The 26,112-nt window shown below is 37.7% G+C and overlaps 1 protein-coding gene across 1 annotated transcript in view; it reads left to right on the top strand.

Annotated features, from left to right (window-relative positions):
• Nucleotides 1-26,112, top strand: part of LOC136836757 (plexin-B-like) — a 524,153-nt gene that overhangs the window by 344,128 nt on the left and 153,913 nt on the right. The window contains 1 exon segment of the mRNA XM_067101308.1: nucleotides 2,261-2,361. Within this exon segment, the coding sequence (XP_066957409.1) occupies nucleotides 2,261-2,361 (101 nt within the window).

Consider the following 26,112-nt stretch of genomic DNA (forward strand, 5'->3'; position numbering starts at 1 on the left):
GGGCGTGAGGTTCTACCTTTGGGAGGGAGTCGTTTATGCTGATTGAGTCATTACAGCCGAAGAATCCAGTCACAGTATTGTGGCGAGACATTGATGTCATGTTCACTCCTTGGTTGATTGGCTTAGGAACTAGTGACGTTTTTTCGTTCATGTTTTTTTTTTAGTTGGCGATTGGTTTAAGAAGTGACTTATTTGAGTGATTGCCTTATGAGTGTTTGATTCCGAGTGGGTTGAGGAGGTCCGGACACTTGTATTTTCAGTGAAGTGGGGTGGATGGGGTAGGTATGTTGTAGTATTCACGCTTTATGATAAATCGATAAGTCGGATATTGTGGTTATTACTACCAAAAAACTTCCTTGTAATCTATCGAGGAAGATGAGTTAAGTTATTAATATCGGTAGTGGAGAAGAACTGACTATGGGAAATTGATGTTACCAAGCGATTATATTTTAAAAATATTGTTTTTCAGACGATGCATCAGCCTTTATACATATTGCCGGCATAAAAGAAGTGATGAATGTCGGGTCTGTGTTTTCAACAATAATGAGCTTCATGAGATGCGTTTTTTCAAGTAAGCCAAGCTAAAGGCTTTCAGATTGATCTATCAACATTTAATTTGCTGACTTGGCAGTAAGTAATTTGTCTTGGTGACCTGGAAGTAGCATTAGAGGCTATATGTGTTTGTGGGGGCATCTGTGAATGATACTCCTAGGGTGCTGTGGTGTGCCCTCTGTGGTTTCCGTGGGGTTCACCTGGCTGCCCTTGGGTATGCATTTATCCGCAGGGCACGAAGAGCAGCTCCTCCCCCTCCCGCCGAATCGATTCCCTCCTCCCCCTTTAGGTAGAACGTTACCTCTTTCTCCCACATTATGATCTAATCTTTTTCTCTTTTTTTCCACATTGTGATTATCAAGAACTGCCTCTGCTGAAGATAGTGATCAGGTTTTATTGTGATGCACTTAAGCATATTAATTTGCTTTTGGGCTTTAATTCCATCAAGATAAATAAAGATAGTAGTGTGTGCTTGACGAAATTATTTAAATCGAGCTTAGTATCCGAGACCGACTCAAGGCCGTTTTTGAACGACAGTTTAATGTATAAAGATTCTAGAATATAAATTTGCTAATAGCTTATGGTTTTGTGTTGCTAAGTGAAAATTAAATCACTGGATAATTATTACTTGATATGCTTCTAAACTTTAAAGGAAAAGTAATTTTGGCGCGATTGTACATTTACCTTCTTCCTTCTGCTCATGTTCACACGGGACGTTATTGTATATTATCGTAATTGTTCATTCTTTATGTCGACAAATTAGTGTCACCTTGGCACAACACTGTAATAATTAAAGTCCTCTGAAACTTATTATCAATGTATGTCCGGGTCTTATTATTAGCCACGTTAATTTCCTTCTTTATTCTTCTAGCGTTTCCTTTGATAATAACTGCAGAATCGCATCAGCAGGTATTTAAGAATTTCTTTTGCCTTCGCCATTTTGCTTATCTTTGTGTCTGTAAAAATCCAGCGGAAAGGAAATTGTCAACATTAAAGATGCCTGGGGGCATTTGCATAAACGCCCTGAGAAAAGGTTTCTCTTGTTTCCGGCGGGAAGGATGCCGATGTGAGGTTGAAATAGGAGCCCCATTTGCAACCTCAGTTTCTTTTAATGAGGTTAACGTACGACCCATTCGCAGCTTCTTTCTCCCATTCCGTTTTTTCTCTCTCTCTTGTTTCAGTCATTATCTTTTAACATCCTTTTGTTTCCGTCCTGGCCTTCCGTTTGTGGGAGTCGCAGGTGGGTTGTTGCCGTTTCCACCGCGAATTGAGTCATTAGCTCATTTGCCCCCATTGCTTTATGAGCCCTCGGTGGCGGGTGGCGATGACACCGCTGCCACACAAAATGCCCTTCGTCACCGGGGTTAGGTCAGCTCAGGCGACGGTCGGGTCAACCAGTTCCTTGCTGTTCACTGTCTGATCAAGTGCCCTTTATGGATGATATGATGTGAGCTTTGTGTACTTTTCGTTTTGACCTGCTTGTTTTAAGGTTAAAACTGTTAATGTTTCGTGGTACATAAGGAACTACTGTATGTAAATATAGTAGGGGCTGCATTTACGTTGCGAAGCAGTTGTAATGATGATACTACTTATCTGTTTTGTGTTTTATTTTTATTTTATGCACATAGGTACGAATTTTTGTTTAACTTTCTTATTTGGGGCAACATTTGATTATTAATTATTGATCATTCATTTCTGTTCTTTCCAGGTGACCAAGTACCGAGTAGAGAGCTGTTCAGCCAAGACGAACTGTTCCTCGTGCTTGGGGGCCCGAGATCCTTATTGTGGTTGGTGTTCTTTGGAGAAAAGGTAAGGATACCTCCGTCTCTTTTCAAGCCTCGTTTTGTAGTTTTTACTAATTGTCTACATTGTGTTTTTGTTTATATATATATATATATATATATATATATATATATATATATATATATATATATATATATGTATATATATACACACACATACATACATACATACATACACATATGTATATATATATATACATATATGTATAAATATATATACATATATATTATACACACACACACCTTTGAAAGAGGATTTAGAATCGGACCCATTTGCGTTAGTTGAGAAAGCATTATGATACGGAACTGGATGAGATTCTCTATAATCCATAGGCAATCGTAGCAGAAAGACTGATAGGAGATAGGTATATTATTCTGCTCGTGTCCTGCAGATGACTGGAAAGAGAATAGGGGAGATAAAGCTCATGGATGGACCTTTATCAGGGTAGTTAGAGGGGGAGGGAAGTGAAGGTTTAAACGGTGGGGGTAGGGGAGGGTAAAGTGGACGAGAGAGAGAGAGAGAGAGAGAGAGGAGAGAGAGAGAGAGAGAGAGAGAGAGAGAGAGAGAGATTTGAGTTACAGTAAGGTCATCTATTTTGTTATCTGGGTCTAGGTAGAAGTTGATGTATGGCCAGGTGTAGGATTGTAATAGACAGGAGTAGAACTGGGGAATCGTTGTCTTAATTAGGGGCACCCAGTTTAGCTTTTGCTTGTATAGATTTGATAGCTAGAGAGAGAAAGAGAGAGAGAGAGAGAATTGAATTTTGTATTATTTTTCGATTTCAAAAATATTTTAGATTTATTTTGTTCTGAGATGATTTTTCATGGTGTATAATACTTTGATAAAACGAGGTGACTAATTTTTGTATTTTGTATGAGCTAATAGCGCTTTGTGTAAGGCAGGACTCAATGTAAGAAAAGTTCGTGAGCGCTTAAAAGCCTTCGTTACTCGCTCTGTTATTTTTCTTCCATTTAATATCACATTAAATTACTTTGCAACATGGAAAACTCTCATTATGAGACAACGTTGTAACTATAAGGGATAGTATTTACTTTATATATTTTTGTTCGAATTTTTGGAACATTGCTACGACGATGATTGCGTTTAGGGAGTTCTTTTAACTGTATACTTTATCATAAGTTGTGGTGAATATTTTAATTTGAATTTTGATATTTTTGGAATTTTTATTCGTGTCTTAATTAGGAGTTGGTTTGTGAGCCTTATGGAAATTCTCGTGAGCGTGGATCTAAACCGCTTAATGTCCGGGAACTACTCAGCGTTGCTTAATGGCCTACCAGGTTCGCTCTAATATGAGTCAAAGACCCAAATTTATGAAGATAATCTCTTTGTGAAAGCGGAATTCCGCAGAACGAAATTTATTTAGCAAGGCAGATAAACTTGTTTGAATTTACACAAGTTCTTCCTGCTTTATGGGCTAGGCTTGAATATTTAAGAAGTGGCGGTAAAGAAGATAGGGATTTCAAAGAATAAGCTTAGATATTAATTTTAGTTTTTTTTTTTTTTTAATTTAACGTAGATATTCTTTGTAAAGACCGTTGCTAGTACTCGTCGGTGAATACTTGAGATTTTAAAATTAAAATTTGAAATTACACACACCCACAGATAGATAAATAGATACATAGATAAATTTTGTATGTTTGTTTATATAGATAGATAATTACATAGGTGAATTTATATGTTTGTGTATGTTTATATTTAAGTATGTAAGTATATATGCATGTTTGTATCTACGAGCTTTTTCATGTAAACGCGTGACTTTTACATTCACAAATATTAAGCCTCAAATATCGTTTGATATGACTTCGATATTAGAGATATTTGTGGTATGATGTTTGATATCTATACAATATATATATATATATATATATATATATATATATATATATATATATATATATATATATATATATATATATATATATATACTGTATATATATATATATACATATATATAACTAGACAATGATAGTTTAAAATTTATGTTGGCAGGCAGAGTTAGGTAACAATTTTTTTTATTGCTTGCTTCGACCAGATAGTTCATGTAGAGATGATCAGCTAATGAATTTAAAGAAGTTTTGCAGTTATGAGATTTGAGGACTTCCGTGCTCATGGGTACATGGATAGGCTGAGCGGCTTGCAGCTCTACGAACTCCTTTTCGAAGGGTCAGGCTCGCTTGCGAATTGATCCCCACTTAGAATACATGAGTTTCTTATATTCATGGGACCCTGAGAATTGTTGAGTCTTGTTGCATATATTTCTCTGTATATTTTATCATCTGTATATATTGCAGGTTGTTTCCTGAGCTCCCCTCGAGTTTTCTTGGAATCCTTCGGGAACAGAACTCAAAGTTTCGAGTCTTATGTCAGGGAACTTTTGCTATTTGGAGCTGATTATCAATATTATTTCAAATGATTTTGTCCAAAAGCTCTTGTGATAGAAGTCTAGAGTTGTATATATTATCGTTTTTGTGAATATTATTTTTTTCGTCAGTAATATTTTTCCCTGGTAGAGGGTGACTTCAGAGAAAACCCCAACACCAGTCTCTGCCACTTTCATCCTTTTATTGCTGAATCAAGGATTAAACACTGTGTGCTGAAAGTTTAACACAGTATCACATTTCCCGTCAGGCTTTTGATTTTATTTAATTGGTTCGTGGAAAATTTATGGATTTATTGTCTTCCTTTGATAATGCAGGATATGCTTGCTATATTTTTATTGAATACTTGAAAACAATTCCATTGGTTTCTATTTTAATTTAGAATATGAAGATATTCTAAAATTAATTTTTATATATTAAATATTTTTATTTGGAGTTTGTATTTTAGGTTACTAAGTTATTATCACCGTGAATGAAGGCTGTTTTTTAAAGTTTATTGTTTACTATATTTTTATTGAATACTTAAAAACAGTTCCATTGGTTTCTATTTTAATTTAGAACATGAAGATATTCTAAAATTAATTTTTATGTTTTAAATATTTTTATTTGGAGTTTGTAAGTTTATTGTTATTTATAATTGACTAAATTATAAGCTTTTGCGATGAATCAAGAACTGATTACATGTCTCCCAACATTTAGAGGTGTCATGTTATTGAAGGTTATTCATGAAGACGGAATAAAAAAAATTCTTGAGGTCGAACTGAAAATCAAAATTCATTAACAGCCCGACTGTCTTTTATCATGCGCCCTGGGTAGAAGTGAGAACCATTCATTCCCTTTTCCTTTGGGTTCTCAACTTTTCTCTTTCACTCCCCTTTATTGCCACCAGCGTCTGCTCTCTGAAAGCCTCAAGTAATCTGACCGCATAACGAAGCTCTGCCATCTGTCATGATTAACCACACGGGAGTATGTTGTGAAGGCGCTAAGAAGGAGATTGTTTACACGTTTAGTAAGATGAGGAGTCGGGATTGTTATGAACGTCTCTCTCTCTCTCTCTCTCTCTCTCTCTCTCTCTCATTACACATTGATTCATCTTTCTTTGTAAGTTTAATTTTCCTCAGTTTCAATATTTATAGACGTGGCACTTCTATGCATGAAGTGCGATATAGCCTACTGTTTTCATGTGTATAATGTTTCCCTACCTGCTTTTTCTTTCGATCAAAAAAAGTTAAGTATATCTTAATTTAACCAGACCACTGAGTTGGCATAACAGCTCTTAGGGCTGCCCGAAGGATTAGATTTATTTTACGGGCTAAGAACCAGTTGGTTACCTAGCAACGGAACTCTACAGCTTAGTGGAATCTGAACCATTAGACGAGAAATGAGTTTCTATCACCAGAAATAAATTCCTGATTCTTCATTGGCCGCTCGGAGAGTCGAACGCTGGGCCAACAGCGTGCTGGCCGAAAGCTCTACCCACCCATCCAATGAAGAACTTTCTTTCGATCAAGACTGTCTTCATGGAACCCAGTTGTATTTTACAGTATCGTGTCTTACAACCATGTTGGGTAATCTGATGGGGTCATGCAAACTTGTGTCCATGTTTTCGTTGCATTAGCCGGTGTTCGTTAATGGCCTGAAATATCCGCCGATTATTCTTCATAAAGGATTTTTCCTTCATCCGTTGTGGACAGTATGAAAGACGGAGGCACCTGATTTTAACTTCCAGACAGTTAAAGTTAACAAGATGCCGAGAGAAAAAAATGTGAAAATTCGCTCTTTTCCATAGGTTATTATAGTAGAATAGAATATGGGTAATTAGGTTTACATTAGAACTTATTTTTACAGTGGCAAGAGGAGTAAGAATGACGCACGGTAATACAGCAGCAGTGAATAGTAATATGTAAATTTATCAATTAAATAACCCCAATCCGAGCTGCAATTGTTTGATTTATAAATCAAACAACTGCAGTCGAGACCTATCATCCAATACGCTGTGGTTCGTCAGACGTTGTGACTGCTCTGTGACGCATCTTGTGTGGGTCCCATCAAGGTCTCGTCGCCTCCAAGCGCTGACGCTTGGAATAGGTAGGTTCTTGGTCTTTGGTCCTACTTGCGAGCCTCCACGGCCTCCGGCATTCTCAGTCAGAAACGGGAACACCTCTTGAACGTCTTTGATCTCACGAGTTTCGATTGAGAAGCCACTGAGGGAACTCGACTTTTTCACATCTCGCATCACAGTGAATATCATGGTTTTGTAGATTTTGTTTCGAAAATTATCTATGGGTACAAGGTGCTTCATGCATTCGTGATAATTTGTATTGGCTAATAAACTAACCAGCCCTTTTATTACCAATAATTCCAGATGGATTTCATGTACACCTTGTTATCGCGCAAGAATGGGGCAGGAAATGTGTTGCCCAGCGACTTGTTGCTTAACAGCAAATATGTTAGCTATCCGTAGAATTCTATCATAAAAAGTCAACATATCCCGTAGTGTGTTGCTTCTTTGGGCTTGGTAGTAATTTAGAAATATGACTTATCTAGATTCATTTCCATTAAAAATCGAATTAAAATATATATATATATATATATATATATATATATATATATATATATATATATATATATATATATATATATATATATATATATATATATATATTGTTTCCTTTGTAAATACCATTACAACATCATCGACGATTTCTCTTATGTGCCTTTTCGTTCTTTCAGTAACGTATAACTACGTATGATATATTTATGCTTTAGCATCAAAGAGGAGTTTCACGTGTTCCTGCATGTGCACGTGCCTCCTTAGAGGCGTGTGTTTTAATATGTGCGTGTGTGTGTGTGTGTGCGTGCATTATGTGCAGCCGGCGGCGGCCACAGTGCCTCAAGTGGGGAAAGGAATTCTTGGAAAGAGAAGAATGGTAGCCTCGGTGTTTTGTGACGATTTTTGAGATATTTTCGGCACTATTATTGCTTTTTCTCTCTCTCTCTCTCTCTCTCTCTCTCTCTCTCTCTCTCTCTCAGTATATTATTTTTTTTTTCTATTGACTCCTCTTGGAATACAAATGTTACCTGTCTCCTCCTCTTAAGTCGAGACGGCACTGTGCTGGAAGGCTGTGATTACAGTTTATATTTTTATATGTTTGTAATTTTACCCTTTCGTTATTATTATTCTGAATTCCAGAGCAGATACGAAAATTTGCTGTACTTGAAAAAAAGTATTTCCATTCGTATGATACTGAATTGAAGTAAACAAACAGTGCGGAAGAGTGGATTCTTTTAGATTTTCACATAGAGTTTCAAATTCAGTCGTTATTTTGGAAATGTTTGCATTGATACCTTTCAGCTTAAATCAAATGTTAATAGAAATTAATTTATTACATGCTCATTACAGATGCTGGAGGGATTTCGTATTGTAAATCTCATCTTATTTGTCATTGTGTGATTATATATATATATATATATATATATATATATATATATATATATATATATATATATATATATATATTTATATTTATATGTATATATACAGTATATGTATATATATATGTATGTATATATATGTGTGTATTATTGTGTATACATATGTATGTGTATATATATATACACTTATACAATGATACACATATATATACAGGTATATATATACATACATATATATATATGTTATATATATTAATGTTTGTACATTTACAGAATCATTGCATATATAATTTGTTTGCACCTTTGCAAAAGTAAATCTGGCATAGCACTCCGAGATTGGAATAATTTTAAATTTTCAGAGCAAAGAAAAAAGTCATTTTTTGCAATAATTTCCAGGGTATAAAGCAGCGACTGGGATTAAAATTCCGGGAATTATCGACCAATCCATTTAATCTCGTACGTTGAAAGAGATTTTATGTTGTGAGGGGGTTGACTTAGAGAGGACGCAAAAGAATTCCTCTAGTGTGTAGTTCCAAGAGCAAGTCGGGCTTTGAAGCAGAATATTTGATCAAGTTTTTTCTTCTTTTCACTCTCTTTTTTTTTCGTTTTCGTTCAACAGCCGTATGTTAATTTATGCTCTTAGTATTTTCATGTTTGGTTGTTATTCCTAGAATGAGTTTTCTTTGTGAGGTTCTGGCTCTAATTTCCTTCTTTCACTGCCTTCTTTTATATGGTACTGAACTGGAACCATCTCATATATTTCGACTGTTCTTAGTAGGTGAGATGGTAATTTTTTGTCATTACTAACAGGTCCACACTTTGTGGAGAGTTCTGATTTATTATTGTTAATCCTTGTTTCAGGACTGAGCTTTTAAGAAATCTGCCTAAGAGATAAACCTTAGTTTCTTCGACTGGTTAGGAGAGAGATCTTCCAAATATACAAGCTTCGTCTATATACCTGAGACCGGGAAGCGCACACACACACACACACACACACACACACACACACACACACACACACACACACACACACACACACACACACACACACCGCTCTCCACAGCCACGTCTCAATCTCACACCTTTATATCCTAATCCCATTTTCTGTTTCTGGAAATCAGCGACCTTCCCGTAAAAGAAAGCATTGTTTATTTTTGTTGTATCATCAGACCAAAAGAAAGTGAAGTATACTCAGTCTCTTTAGGCACAGGAGATAGAATAAAGCTTTCAGCTGATCCAACACGTTGAAGAGTTCGAAGGTCCAGCAAACTTCAAGATCAAGTCTGCTTAGGAAGGAGGGCCGGACATGTTGAGATGCAATCAGGCGGGCGATTGAAAGAAAACCTTCCACCCCTTTCCTCTGGCCAGTTTACAAGGCCAGTACAAGTAAACAGACAAGCGTTCAGTGATGCCGACACTGACATAAACACCTTTACATAAGCGTACACACACACTTGCTCACACGGATACATCACATGCGCATACATGCACTGATACGCGTACACGTTCTTTGAGACGCCATTACGAGTCCTGAACAAAATGCCAAGGCCTTATTCGGGCGTTAAGCATGAACACTGAATCTAATCATCACCTGTAGCGCTGTTTCCTTTGAGAGTTAGCGGCTCCTGCCTGCTGTTATCGCAGGGGGAAAATGTTAGTGGGCTCAGAGAGAGAGAGAGAGAGAGAGAGAGAGAGAGAGAGAGAGAGAGGGAATATATAAATGTTGCCGACATGCCCATGTACTTAGTGACATGTCAAAGTGGGAGGATCATCTTCACTCCCACAGTCTTGCTCAAACGGGAACTTTTGGGATAGGTTGGGTAAGGACTCCTTTAATTTTTTATATTTTTACTTACGAAGAGAGAGAGAGAGAGAGAGAGAGAGAGAGAGAGAGAGAGTTAATTGTTGGTGAAAAAGAGATAGTTGTGGCTGACCCGGAGGTGATAGGAAGATGTTTACTATAGTGTGTTGCTGTTTGTGAAGGAGTATTGTGGGGCGTTAGCAGAAATGACAAGGCAACGTACGTTGAAACTGAATATTTTCTTTGGAACCTTCTGATGTTTGAATGGTTGTTGTTAATAATTGGAATCTTACTGTTTGCAAGGGTAAAGTAGGTAGGTCTATTTTTATGTGCGGGCCTTGTTAGATACGCTTAGATTTTTTCAATGCTTTGAATCAATATTTATATTTATTCACATTTCGTTGCTCAGATGTGTGCGCGTTTAATGAAAATGATTTAGCATCTAACATAAGACTTTTTTTAATATATCGAATATAAGACTTTTTTGTAATATATAATCGCTCTTTGACCATTTTTCCTGTTATAACGCAACCTTTTTACAGCGAAACGTGGAGACTTCGTAGTACTTGTGTGTGTGAGAGAGAGAGAGAGAGAGAGAGAGAGAGAGAGAGAGAGAGAGAGAGAGAGAGAGAGAGAGAGAGAGCTTGGCTGGTCACCATGAAAGATATCGAGTGGATGTTGTTAGGTTGGCTCTGAGTGGGATGACCAATCGATATCTTGCCGTCAAAAGCTCTTGGCCTTCGGATGAGGTAGGAAGCAAGACAGAGAACACCACCAGCTCCCTCTCCGTGAAGATGGTTCTGGTTGATGAGAAATGGCGTTCGGAATTGCAAATGCACGAAAGAAAAAGGGAAAAATGAAAAGAAGGACATCTCTTCTCTTGCTTCCTTTTTCTTTACTCGTGGGAGAAAACGGGATCAAAGAAGACTAGAAGAAGGAAAGGTTTGTGTTAACATTTTTAAGCAGCTTTTCGGTTGGAGAAAATTAATATAGAAGTTATCTGTTTGTTACGTTACAGCTACCAATTTTCAGAGGCTTAATTGGTACGGGCAGTAGGCCCCACAAATCTTTTTCCCTTAACTTTGCTCCTGTTGGACAATTTTTTGCATGTTTGTTTAAAACTAAACCTTGAAGTTCCTCATAAAATGTTAATCGATTTTGCAAAAAGTAGAGGAAGCTAGGGATTGGTCCTCACAATGCTCTATCAGCCCAGACTGTATTTAGTAAGAGATGTTTTCATTTCTGGGTTGAAACTGGTGTGCCAAAGTGGTATAAAATGTCTCATGAAAACGGTTTCCTCTTAATTGTAGAGTCGTTCACCTAAGATTTTAATGTAACCTATTAGTTGTGCTTGGAAAGTACAGGATTTTATTCAATATGTGGCGATGCAGCCGATATTTGGATTTGGTAAGCTGAAGAGATCGTGTACATTTTGTTATATTTTCACAAGCACTAAAAAAAAATGTTTAAGATATACCAAGAATCAGTCTAGAATATTCAAATCTTTACAGAGAAATATTTCCTCTATCAGAGCTTTGTATTTTTCATCCTTGTTACGCAATCTTGGAGACAACTTCCAAATTCTGGAGGGTTCCATAACTTCCATTTAATGTCTTTCTGCTTCGGCTGCTTCGTGACATGTAGTCCTCCATAGGACAGGTGCCGTTACAGGGATTTTTGAGTGTCCGTAGACGCTCCCTTCCTTCGTTTGTGGAATTTTTGGAATTTTGTTTTTGTAACTTGATTTTTCGCTTGCTTGGCAGACCGGACTTAGAATGGTTCCCTAGTTTTGAGGTTTGTTTTTCAAGTTGAAGAATGGTTCCCTAGTTTTGAGGTTTGTTTTTCAAGTTGATTGTTACTCACACATTGTTGTGATCGTGAGATTAAAAAGTATTGGAGAATATAAACAATATAAGGGTTTTTTATGCAACTTCCTTCATATTACGAACCTTATTGTAATATTTTAGTGATCTTGCATTTATAGCCCTTTACTGAGGCGGATTTTGTTATAGTTTAAGTGAATATTATAGTTGTTTAAGTAAACGTTATAGATTTTTTAAGTTAATGTAATTTTGTCCTTTTGTGTGTGTTTGTGTAACCTTGACGCCTAAGAAATAGCATTAGGATATTTTTCTTGAACTTGAGCTCACAGGACTTAGGTTACTTCATCGTATTGTACAAGAAAGACTATAAAGAAAAAAATGTGACATAATGGAGGAACTTAGACAAGATGTGTGAGCGAAATAGGATTTGTTGGGATTTCCAGTCGAACGTTAAGGATTTAAGCCCGTAGGATTGAAGGATGATAAAATTTACATTTGAATGGGATGGCGCTGGAATTTTCAACAGCACGGAATGGATGACAGGGATTTATAGCAGAATGTGCGCAAGATCTGCATCGGAATGACACGGGATGAGGACGTTGGCTTGGTCATAGGAAGGTGATCAGATGGACCCCAGAGGGGAAAAGTGCTCTTTTGCTGCGGGGCCTTCCGGGGGATATGGGGAGGGGAGGTTGTGACAGCGCAGGGAGAGAGAGGAGGTGGAGGAGGAAGAGGGAAAAATGGGAAGGGAGAAACGGGAGGGGGAAGGGCCATTTCTAGCTCCTCGAGGAGCTTACATTGCGAGAGGGACGAGAGTGTTTCTTCTAATCCAGCGGCCGGGATGAGGTCTCCTATTCTTCTTGCGATTATGTTCTTAGAAGATCTGGTCAAATTGCGAGGCGAATGATGAAAAGCTCGTCGCTCTCCACAGAGGAAGAGACACACACACACACACACACATATATATACATATATGGAGTTATAGATACTGAGAAAGACGGATCTTCTAGGGGAAACGATACAGAAATTGTGTGGATATGACCAGATGACTGACCGGTCACGTGGACTTGACGGTAGCCTACTGAATGGAGTCGTCGGTTACCCGGTCGACGATGGTGCAGGCCAGCTGTGTCATCGATATTGGAAGTTTATTCAGGTTTTATTTGTGTGTGTGTGTGTGTGCTTTTGTTTGTATTCTGCCTTGGGTTTTGGATAGGTTCATGTAGTTGTATTGTTGTGTGTGGCCTATTTTTGTGTATGGGTGTGGGAGTAGAACATTTTTTTAATAAAGTCTGAAATAGAATTAATTTTATTGAAAATTCTTGAAAAACAGTATCAGGGGTATTTTGAATACTAGATATTAAAGCAAAATGAAATCCAGCAAAAATATATTGTAATTGGTACGCGGTTAAAGAACCTAGAAGACTTAAATTTAGTCTACAAAAGACACCAAAGAATAAAAGCACTCAATTAATTCCTCCTAATCCTATAATAATGGCCTGTAATTGGTTTCCGTGGAAGCCAACCACAGGATTTATTATAGCCGAGTAACTCTTCTGTTATAGGAGAGTTCACGCACGATCTGATGTACTTAATGGATTGATCGTCCCCAATAACCCTCTTAAGATGAAGTGACCCCATCTACCTCGTGTATCGATCGGCACCCCGCTCATAATGAAGGGACGAGGCCTATTTAAGGTTGCCTGGAGTGACCAGTCCATATTGGATGTTCAAAAAAGTTATCGACCTGCCAGGTAACGACTTCTTCGGTTTCAAAACGAGTGTCACTCAAGAGGTGGGGGCGGCGGCGGGAGGAGGTGTGTCCTGTGCATGGTCACCAAGGCTAAGCTCCCGTAATAAGCCGCTTAAAAGACTACTTGAGGGTACGGTTTCCAAAATTCGCTTTGCACGGAAGGGCAAATTGCTGACTGCCTGGGGTTTATCTTTCTTTCAGCAGACGAGACACTACGCCCCCACCTCTTGCTCTATCCCTCTCCGTAAAGTTTTGTCTCTGGGAACGATACACTGAAATAATCTTAATTTATAATATATAATATATATATATATATATATATATATATATATATATATATATATATATATATATATATATATATATATATATATATATATATATATATATATATATATATATATAGAGATAGAGAGAGAGAGAGAGAGAGAGAGAGAGAGAGAGAGAGAGAGAGAGAGAGAGAGAGGTAAAAACTCGTACAGTATGAACATACTCTCACATAAATACTGCGTATCCGTGTATTTGTGGAGAACTTTCTATCTCCCCCTGTAAATTAAACAGAGGAAATTTCATTCGAATTGGAGGGGAACTTAAAGAACTTTTCATTAATGATAAAATGAATTGACTTTCCATCGTGCATAGAGCTAACGAGAAATAAGATAAAAAGTAAAAGTCCTTCTCCCTTGGTTGATATAATGTACGGAAGAATTATTCTGTGGAATTAGTGAAGGATTAATATAACCTAAGCACAAGAAGAGAGAACCAATGAAAGGACTTTCATTTAGAAATGCAGAAAAATTGTTGGGATTTTAAGGATTTATTTCAAAGGCATTAACTTTAAAATAGTTGAAACCCTTACCTACATCTCGTAATTTGTTTAAAAAATTCGAAATTCGAAACGTACGCCCACATGCTACCATTATACGCTGAAATGAACCCCATTTGTGTAATTCCGTCTCTAGGCGGATTGGTATTTAGCTATTTTTGTGGAGCAAGTTATTTTAGGTGTACAAGTATGTTAAGGAATGGTAAAGGGACTAAGTTTCGTTGTCCCCAATGTTGAATTAAAGAAGGGTTTGTATACAGAAGGGCTGAACGGCGTACTCAGATTTTAATGTGTGGACCTTGGCATTTGCCTAATAATCATGATGTAACTTTAAAGTCTTGGTAGTGATACTGTCATTGAGTCAGCCAGCTGAGAGAGAAGAATTAGAAAAAAATCCGTTGTGACGAAATTAAAACTGTCAATCCCAGTTTATGGAAGTAATTATTCCTTAACTGAATAGCCTCGCACTCAAGTTGAACCCATTATGTTTCAACAATATTCATAACAAGTGGATAAAGAACCCAGGAAGAACGGTGTTTCTTGGAAACGGAACAACGGCAGACCCTGTGCTCTCAAGCGTCGTGAACTAAACGCTCTGTACTTTACCACGAAATCGCCCAAACAAAGTTAATCAAATGCTCGTAAGTTGTCGCAAGTGCTCCCCATTATTATCCCCAGTTTACCCGGGCGAGGGAACGCTTGGCTGGGTAGTGAGTGAGTGAGAGAGTGTGAGGGAAGGAAGGGCAAAGGGAGTGAGTGATGTAAGGCATGGTGCTGTTGAGTGAAGGTGCACTTGATAGCTAAAACGACTCCATTTAAAAAGAGACTTCAGGATTTATTTGGCTGTAATGAATTTCCCCGTAAGGGGGTAGTGCTGTCAGTCCACTTTACATTGTGTACTGTAGGCATTACTGAAAGGTGTTTCCAGCTTCCCTTCAGCCCCTGGCTACACCCACATTTTAGCCTTTTACTCCATTCCCACTTCCTTTTTTCAGTTTTGCCTGTCTAACCTCTCTAACTCTTACTTCTTAATGCAACAGTGGAGTTTTCTGCCAATTCACTTTTAATTTATGGATACCTCTGTCTTGCTGTCCAGTCACTCCAATGTTCTTTCTTCACTGACCTATGCGCTGAAACACCTAAAGGGCCCCAGTGCTTGGCGTGACATTCTGACTTTCATAAAAGCAATCAATATAATGAATTTCAGTGAAGTGTACTGGTCTTCGGTTTGATCCTAAAGTGTTCTCAGTCTTGATCATGGTATGATATTTTGCTCGAGCTGGAACTAATTTACCATTCATTTTCGCCATACAACAGAATTTAATTTGTGATAAAAGTGAGTTTCCTACTACTGACGTCACCCAATTTACGTTGTATATGTCATTCAGGGGTTTTCTTTCGTAGTTTTTTATTAACAAAGTTAATGAAAGGTATATTTATTTTTAAGGGAATATTTTTGTTAGTGACAATATTCCCAAAGATTTTTCATGTTATTTATGCAATTGTACATTAATATTCACAGCTTTTTATTAAAGAAAATTTTACCGCTTTTATAATATTCAAGTATGTTCCAAGACGGCCACTTTTGATGTTGTTACAGGACCACAACAAACAAATAAATCAATCTTCAAGATTTTTAAGATTTAAAGACAGTAATATTTATGGCCGGGCTTTTTCTCCTTTTTCATCTCGGGAACGTCATATCTTCCACAAACATTTTCGGATGCAGCTTTAATGTTTACATCTTCTCATCTGTACAGTTTTTTTTTTTTTTTACCAGAATTTCTTTGCGCGGTTCCTTTCTTCTTCTTCCCATTGATTTTTCTCTTTCGCCCTGCATTATGGGCTAAGAGTCTTTTCGAGGAATTTGGTCGATATTGAAAGCGTTTGATCACGTTGCATCCTCATCGCACCCGTGCAAGCGCGCTCAACCACACAGATAAACAGACACACACAGATTGACTGAATGATTGCTTGACTACATTTACTTTACTCTGTGGTTTGTATTGCTGTTTCGTTTGCTTTCCGCTGTCTTGTTTGCGCACGCGCATATACACTCGTATGTGATGACATAGTTATATTTGAATGCAATGCCCAGTGTACATGTAAATGCTCGAATTATTTGCTTATTCATGACTGGTTTTTTAAAACAAGTTTTTTTTATCTTTACTTATTTGGTGATGTTGGGTAGGTCAAATTTTTAAGTATTTTCAGTTGTAATGATATTATATTGAAGCCATGATTACCATAATTTCATCTGCTTCAAATTCTCCTTCGAGAAGTATTTTCGTCATTTGGTTTGTAGTGTTCTTTGTATAATGAATAAGAAAAAGATTATTCGCTCATAACTTCTATTTTTTTAATGTTTTGTATGAAAGACGTTAGCTTATTAAATCTGTTAGAATTGTGAAGGTACTGTTCTCTAATGTGTGGGTGCGCGCGCGCGCGTGCTTGCGCTTTGTTAGCTCATATAGGAGGAATTAAGCGTTTTAGGGGATATTAATATGCAGATGGGGTTAGGCAGGGCTGCGCATATGTCACCGGCAAGAGCTGCGATAATGTCTTCGGGAGAGGTGATGGACGTGTTAGTATTTGGTTAACGACAAAGCCGTCGTTTTACGACGCATCATGTTCACTTTTTGGCTTTTTTCTGGCCGTTGTTTGTCTGTCTGTCTGTCTGTCTGATAATATTTATGAGATGGGAAGAGAGTTTCGGTAGGTTGTGTAGGGTAAGGGGGTGGGAGGCTCAGTGTTTTTATTTTACTTTTGTTTTCTAAGAAAATTGAATGTTAGAGATTCTACTGTCTGTGGATTTGTTCATTTTTGTGTTAATTCTGTGGAGTGTGATGTCTAGAATTTCTTGGTTAGTTTCTTTTTTAATATCTTGAAATTAGCAATTCCATTTAAATCACAACTTTCATTCTTGCCAAAAGCAAATATTGTTTCCGGTTGTTGTTTTATTCGGAAATTAAAGGCTTTATATTAAATCCAGGAATATGAATTTCACTGAGGTCGCTTCGAGAAAGGAAGTAAAGAAGAAGAAGAGGAAGAAAGAAAGAAAGAAAGAAAGAGGAAAAGGGAATTTTGAAGGGGAAGAGGCGGCGGTTGTCGTTATGACCATTATTGGTGAGTGTTATGTTTGTTGAGAAAACATCCACCACTCAAGCCTCCCACAGTACGTTTGTCCTCGCTTCTGTTTGTCTGAGAGACAGTGTTTGTGCACTTCGACACCCCTTGTGTTTTTGGGAGGATACGGAGGCTGTGTGCGCCCGCGCCCGCGCTCGCGCTCGCCTGCTCCTTGGTGTGTTTGTGTCTGGGACGTGAATGAAATTGAGGTTTGGGATTTAACGGCGGGGTGAGAGGAGGGGGTTGGGTTTAAGGGGGGAGGGGCCGTTGGCTGCTTGCAGTGTCATTCAGACACATATTCGCGTTATTGCTGGGTTTATGCTTCATAAGGGACGTTAGCTGTTTCTGCGATGCCGGGTGTTGTTCTCTTGTTTTATTGTGCCACTTTTTTATTTTTTCCCCACTTGGGTGAAGTTTCTCGTGGGTTTCGGGGCTTGTTGCGTATCTTCTTTCTTAATGGGAATGCTGTGTTGAGAAGCATATTGAATAGAGAATGCTCCGTATAATTCTTGTTAGTTTTACTAGATTAGGAAGCCGCCAGGTTGTATGCATTATTCTTTGTCAAATGTGTCAAATGTGAATGATTACAGTTTTTATAACAAAACTCTAGTTGTATCATAACATATTCATCCCATGGCATGTGACAAGGATTCTTTTGTATTTCTTTATAAATAAATTGTTTAGGGTCCGATTATGTTTAATGAAAACATGTTCATTGCTAGAATAAGCAAAACATTATAACTTACTTGAATTGCCAAGAAATTGGTACCCATGTAATTACAAAATATGAGCATTAGAAGTTGCAACAATGGGAGAATTATTATTACTCCTAGTGGTAGCTGTAGAATGAAATGCCAAACAGATATTACGTAGAGTAAAGCATCATATGGCCTACGGCTAAGTAAGTATGGATCCTCTCTCGGAATGCTATCTCCTTTCGGGGGTTACTGATACATAGGCCTATTGAAAGAATCCAGTTGCGGTTGGCGCAGGTGTGTAATGGCCATCCGGTTTAAGATTTCACTTTTCGGTGTTGGTAGGTTGCTGTTGCGGAAAATCTGAGTAATAATTTGGAATCAAATGAAAATATTTTTATCATTGTTTCTTTATTTTAGTAAAGAGCGAAAGTACGGTTTAGGGAAGTCTCTCTAAAGATCCTTGTGCGGTTTTATACAATTGGACAAAAATGTTTTTTGATGTGATTTTTAATGAAATGCCATACAGTTTAGGTCGCTGCTTCTTGGCGTTTATTGTCTATTGTACAAAAATAATCTGCCTGCCCACAGGACCTGTTCGAACCTCAGTAATGGCAATTTGAATTCAAGGTCGCTTGAAGAATGTATGGAACATTTGATTTCTAATCTGTTAGACAGGTAAATAAGCTTTTGTCTGTAAAGATGCTCTCTCTCTCTCTCTCTCTCTCTCTCTCTCTCTCTCTCTCTCTCTCTCTATGTAAAGTCACCCTTCTTTCAAAAATAATGTCTCTTAAAATACCAGAGACTGAAGATCGTGTTATATGTAATTGCGATTTGACGGTTACAGTCAGGCGTCAGTTTCCACATTTAAAGTTAATGTTATACAGTGTATCCTAATTAATAGCAAATACTAACCTTTGCTCTTAGATACATGCCAGTTTTGATGGAATTATTTCAGTTTACGTAAAATTGGGACGAATGTTAGTCATTACGTCCAGTGTGAACGCCGCCATTCTTGAAAATGGATTTCAGTGCCTCCTTAGTGGACGGAAGGGAATGGACTTTTTACGGGCTGCTTTATGAGCAAGAGCCCGTGCTGGCATAAAGCGAGCTTAACACTGAACAACAATGGACGATGGAGTACCGCTACCACACCTCCCTCCCTCCCTCCCTGCATTTGCCTTTCACTTCCTTTCCTCCTATTCAGGTCATGCGTATGCTTCCCTTCCTTCCAAAAAAGTTTGGTAGGTATCACATTCATGTGTGTCGGGGGGGGGGGGGAGTAAATGGAGGGATAGATTTAAAGGCAGCATGAAAAAACGGAGAGCGTACCACGATGCTTTTAACTTTCCTCGGGATTTCGCCTTGAACGCAGACAGGTCTTTCTCTGAAGACTTTTGATGGGCTTATGCACGGTATTGTTGTTGATGGTTTAAGGGGAATGTTCAACTGCATCTCCCTCCCCTATCCTCACCTGCATCTCCACCCCTGTATCCCCCTTCTTTTCCCCATCCGTATATATTTCCCTCGGTACCCCTTTGCCGTGAATAGCGGACGTGTCGGTTAGGGCCAAGTAAGAGGCTATAATATGAAGTGAGGCCTTCGGCGGTTCTTTGGTGTAGGATAACTTGATTTTACCGTAAGGCGAAACTATTGTTTGGTTAAAGGTCGCTTGCTTGTCTGAATGCAGTGTATGGCAACCTCAAGATCTGAGGGATTGAAAGTTTTTTTTTAAAAGTCCTGATCGTACCAACTTATTTTTCGAAGGATTGTGCACAGTCATATATTTTGAATAAAACAGTTTTTGTCATGTTATACTATTTCTAAGCGTCTTGCCTTTTTAGTTTTCTGTAAAATAAAACTAATGTGCCGGCTTTGTCTGATCTTAAAAACTACGGAGGCTAGAGGGCTGCAAATTGGTATGGTGATCATCGACCCTCCAGTCATCAAACGTACCAAATTGCAACCCTTTAGCCTCAGTAGTTTTTTTTTATTTTATTTAAGGTCAAAGTCAGCCATTATCGTGCTTCTGGCAACGATATAGGATAGGTCCCCACCGGGCCGTGGTTAGTTTTATGGGCTGCGGCTCATACAGCATTATATCGAGACCATTGAAAGATAGATTTATTTTCGGTGGCCTTGATTATACGCTGTAGTGGCTGTACAGAAAACTCGATTGCGCCGAAGAAACTTGAGCATATATTTTACTTGAGATAAAAGCCGAAGAAACTTGAGCACATTTTTTACTTGAGATAAAAGATTCTTTTTGCTACTGAAGACTTTGTTGTTATTTTGGCCAAATAATCGAGGCTTACAATATAATGGCAAAGCTCGTGAGCTTTGTCTCTGCTTTTCTAGAAAAGAAGTACGGTTCTTGTACTTTATGACTTCATTGTTTAGCGATTAGCTTAACCGAACAATGTGTGCGCATAATAGGATTCACACCGTGGAGTTTGACCCAGAAATGTTACTTTTCTCCCTTCCCTTCACGGTGCTTAAGGAGAAGGTGTAATAAAGTCGTAGGGCTCTGCGAAATAGACTTAAACGCTTTAGTTAAACAGCGGGACATGTCTCTTTTTGGGAACATTGATTGGACAATAGTTACTGATCGATTTAGAATGGCCTATTGGTCGGTGAGTAGTTCATCGTTATGCTGAAGTTAATTTGAACAGTGGGAAATAGAGCAAGGGAATAAATTGGGAAAATAGATTGGTTTAGGAATGTTCATTTAACGACAGGAAATTGAATGGTAGATGATTACAATAAACTTATTGTATTCAACAGAAGGGAAGTGAAGCTTTGCAGGTACATTCATGGGACTGTGAGAGGTTGAAAGCATTATTAGCTATATAATGTTTGAATGTTTAACATGAATGAATTTAAAGTGCGTTGAAGATGTCATTGGAGGAAAAGTTCCTGTATGGATTCATCAGTGTAAATAATGCCTTCAAAAGAAAACAAAATTAAGATTGTATTTTATTTCATATCAGTCCAATTTCTGCATGCGTATTCAGACGTATGTAAAATATATATTGATAAGCAAAATTTTGTGCGATAGATTAGAGAAAGTATGAAGTACATGATTATTGTAATCGCTTTTACCCCGTATTGCATGTCTCTATTTAATGATTATTTTGGTAATACCTTATTCTGTACGTTTATCACAAAATTAAATCAGCTCTCTCTCTCTCTCTCTCTCTCTCTCTCTCTCTCTCTCTCTCTCTCTCTCTCTCTCTCCTGGTAAGATGTTAGCGCACCTCAACAAAGCCAGCTTGTTTTTCATATGGTAATCTTGCGGCCACAGGAGCCCATCTCTCCTCCCTGAGTCGTACCAGCCTCTTTCTTCGTCTCCTGTCCTTTTTTGCAATAATTCCCGCCTGCTGGATGTTCCTTCTCACCCATACTGCCGCCCATTTATCTCTTGGTCTGGGGGTTTGATTCCCAGACGACATTAAGGAAATTCTTTTAGGAATTTTGGGGGCGTTAAGTTTTCAGGAAGGGCGAGAAGTGTAACAAAGATAGCGTTATAGTTCCCTCGAGTTTTACTTTATTGTTTATGACCGGAATGCACCATGAGATGATGATGTATGGGAATATTAGACACTTTTCTTATTTGTTCTCTCTCTCAGTGTATGCCCGCCCAATTAATTATAGTGTATATTTCGAAGATATTTTTTTCCGACATGAGATTTTGCTGTTTATTGATTCGTAACTTTATTTACTTTGTCTTATAATTACTAGTTCCTCGCTGTGTTCTTCCATTACGAATTTAAAAAGAAGCTTTCTTCTTTATATGAAAAAGTGCTTTTTGACCCATCTTAGCTATTTAGATATTTTCAAATGCAGTGACAAGCAGGATTTAAAAAATTATATATATATATATATATATATATATATATATATATATATATATATATATATATATATATATATATATATATATATATATATATGTATATAATAGCTGACCAACCTGGCGCTGCCCGGGAAAACTCTTGAATGATAGTCTACAGGTAGGGGGAGGGGAGGGAGAAGGGAGAGGGGGAGGGGGTTTATGTTGATGGTCCGACTGACAATTCAACTTTTTTCACGTGGACATTCATCCTTTGAACAGTTGCGGGTGAACTGACAGGTATTACTGTGATGACTGTCCCTTCCATCCAGGTATTACTGTTCTGTCTGTCCCTTTTATCTAGGTATTACTATGGTGTTATCCAGGTATTAGAGTGCTGTCTTTCCCTTTTATCCATGTATTACTGTGCTGTGTGTCCCTTTTTTCCAGGTATTACTGTGGTTACTATCTCTTTTATCCACCTATTACTGTGCTGTCTGTCACCTTTAACCAGGTATTAATGTGCTGTGTGCCCTTTTATCAAGGTATTACTGTGGTGACTGTCCCTTTTATCCAGGTATTAGCATGGTGACTTTCCCTTTTATCCAGGTGTTACTGTGCTAGTTTGTCCCTTTTATCCATGTAACACTGTGCTGTCTATCCCTTTTATCCAGGTATTACTGTGGTGACTGTCCCTTTTACCCACCTATTACTGTGCTGCCTGTCACATTTAACCAGGTATTACTGTGTTGTCTGGCCCTTTTATCCAGGTATTACTGTGGTGACTGTCCCTTTTGTCCAGGTGTTACTGTGCTGTCTGTCCCCTTCAACCAGGTCTTACTGTGGTGTCTGTCCCTTTTATCCAGGTTTTACTGCGATGACTGTCCCTTTTGTCCATATATTACTGTGCTGTCTGTCCCTTTTTGTTTAGGTATTACTGTGGTGACTGTCCCTTTTATCCAGGCACTACTGTGGTGTCTGTCCCTTTTACCCAGGTATTGCTGTGTTATCTGTCATCTTTAACCAGGCATTACTGTACTGTCTGCCCCTTTTATCCAGGTATTACTGCGGTGACTGTCTCTTTTATCCAGGTATAGGGAACTTATTGTTGTAGGCTAAACAGGATGAACGGTAGTTCTTTATCTCCAGAGTTATGCCCATAACTATTAAGTTTTTTTTTTTAGTAGATTAAGTACTTAGATATGATGATGGTAATACCTCAAGGGACTTGAGAATTTGTATTTTGTTGGCAGGGTATGATTAAGATACGTTTGGCGTAAGATGAACAATGAAAAAAATTTGGTTATTTCGTCGCGATTAATTTTTTAATGAGGGGGTGGGTCCGTCACAGAAGCAGTTGGCCTGCTAATACGCATGTGCGAATGGTGATGGTTTTGTTTCGTCTCGACGATGAACTAGTTCTTGATATCCAGAATTGTGCCCGTAACTAGGAAGTTTTTCTGCGTGGATTAAGTACTTAGATATGATGATGGTAATACCACAAGTAACTTAGGATTCGGTATTTAATTAGCAGGGTATGATTAAGATACGTTTGGCTTAAGATGAACACAGAAAAAATGTGGTAATTTCGTTGTGAGTAATTTTTTTAATGAGGGGAAGGTCTGTCACAGACGCATTTGGTTTGTTACTACTTTTCTTCCTTGGCGACTGCTGTGGTGGTAGGAGGTATATTTTGAATAACATTGCTTTATGACTGAATGAAAGTAATTCCAATACAATCAAACACATATGTTTAATATCTTAGATGTACTAAACTGATTATAGGGTTTGCAGTGGGAGCAGTTTAATTACATCACCAACAGAAAAGGGGGTGGTTTTCCGGCCAAGCTACTGATGACTCCCATAAAAAAAAGTTCCTGAAGAAAAGGTGAACAGCATTCGTTTCGTCTGTGTCTTTATGTCTGTCACGAGGTAGGGGTTTGATTTTGAGTTATAATCTTTCTGAGGTGACATAGGAGCCGCGTTCAAAATTTTGTTTGGGTCTGTCAAGTGTTCGGAGTTTCTAAAGTGCACGAACATACAAACATTCACTTTTACACATGTATATATATATATATATATATATATATATATATATATATATATATATATATTCTATATTATATACATATATATATACACACACACATACACACACTAGAAAAATATTCAGGAAAGTAGGTCATTCCTGTAAGGCAACGCCACTGAATTCTTATACATGTGTGGGCATCACGAAAACTAAAATATTCCTGTGTCCGAGGCTGTCTTCTGCCCCGGAAAACTGAAATAAAAGAAAGAAGAGAGAGAGAGAGAGAGAGAGAGAGAGAGAGAGAGAGAGAGAGAGAGAGAGAGATATCTTTGTACCACGGAGTGTCAACTGGTGTAGAAGATTTGTATGCAGATAGTTCCGTGGCGTGCGAAGGCAGTGTGGAAAAGGCTCTCTTATTTATTGTTGCACATTGCCGCTCTCTCTCACACGTACATGAACACTGGCTGGCACGTACAGCGTTCAAGTTCAGATACAAACTTTCGTTTCGTTTATTCACTGAAAGGAAAAGTTTTAATCTTTCTTCCGTCATCACAAGAGGTTTTTCTGGGTGAGAAGAATGGTTCCATGCACTTAAGCGATTCTTCGAAGACAGTATTCTCTCTCTCTCTCTCTCTCTCTCTCTCTCTCTCTCTCTCTCTCTCTCTCTCTCTTTCTATTTATATTTTCTGAAATTAGAAAGTGTTTATTGGGAGTTACATTTATGGGTTTTGAGTATTTCATCGTTACATGTCAGTTTCGTTGCGTAAAATTAAGAAAATGATTAATGAAAAATTGCTCTACAATCAAGTCATCAAAAGTTTTCTTTTTTTCATAACTGTTTGTCTTTATAAATTATTGCAAATTTCTTCAACAGTATTTAACAGTGTTTTGACTTAATTCATTTAAAGTAAACTGATATGTAAAAAGACAGAAATTTCCTTTATATAAAGCATCATTCTTTACCAACTAAAATCAGATTTTTATTCTTGTTTACTTGGTTCATGTTCTTAAGTGCATTTGCGTACTCCTGCATTACCAAGGAAGGCGGACGAGTGATAAAATCAGGGTAAAGTATCATAAAAATGGCTGCAAGCTCTTAACAGTCATACCCGTGGGAGAGTGTTTGCATGAGGCGCCTCTGTGAGCGGAAGGTCTTCCAAAATACTGTGGGCTTTGTTTGTACAGTATGTGTGCATGCGCGCGCTCTTGATCTCGAAGAGAGAAGTAAAGGTGATTTTCTTATTCTTAGAAAGTATTCCTAATTTGAACAATGATCATGCTATTTACAAGGTCATTATTTAATATGATTGATAGTCAGGCTTTTGTAATAATCTTCCTTCCGTCAATTTAAAGTTTTTCAGTGTTCTCAAAAATAGTAGTTTTTTTATCATCACACACACACACCGGTCCTCCCTCTCTTTCTCCTGTTTCTGTGCGCGTGTATATTTACGAATGTATGTACATATGTATGTACACGCACTTCATATATTATAACCTATGTGTTTATAATATATATATATATATATATATATATATATATATATATATATATATATATATATATATATATATATATATATATATATATATATATATATATATATATATATGTACTTTTTTAGACACCATGTGGGTGGTTACCCTTGCACTCTCACATCCCTTTTATCTTTATTGCCCCGTCTGGTTGGCAGTGTTTTTCACCGGTGTCAATGATCTTTGCAAGAAAATGAATGCGCAGGTCCGAATTTTATATTTCTTGATTTCCGTCTAGAGTAATCATTGTCATTTGGCCCTGATGATGAGGCGGCGACGGTGGTAATGATAGAGAAATTCTCTCTCTCTCTCTCTCTCTCTCTCTCTCTCTCTCTCTAAGTCATGTCCCTGTTTACCCGGCATTGAGCGAGAGACCTGGAAGTTCATTCTCCTTTCCGTATATTCGGCTTTTTCTGCGAAATTTTAATCGCACATGAATTTCCTAATGCAGTTGTAACAGTACAAGTACAAGAAAAACGGGAAAATTGGAGTAGCTGTGCCGAGT

Source organism: Macrobrachium rosenbergii, chromosome 56 (assembly GCF_040412425.1).
Source record: "Macrobrachium rosenbergii isolate ZJJX-2024 chromosome 56, ASM4041242v1, whole genome shotgun sequence".
Taxonomy (NCBI): domain Eukaryota; kingdom Metazoa; phylum Arthropoda; class Malacostraca; order Decapoda; family Palaemonidae; genus Macrobrachium; species Macrobrachium rosenbergii.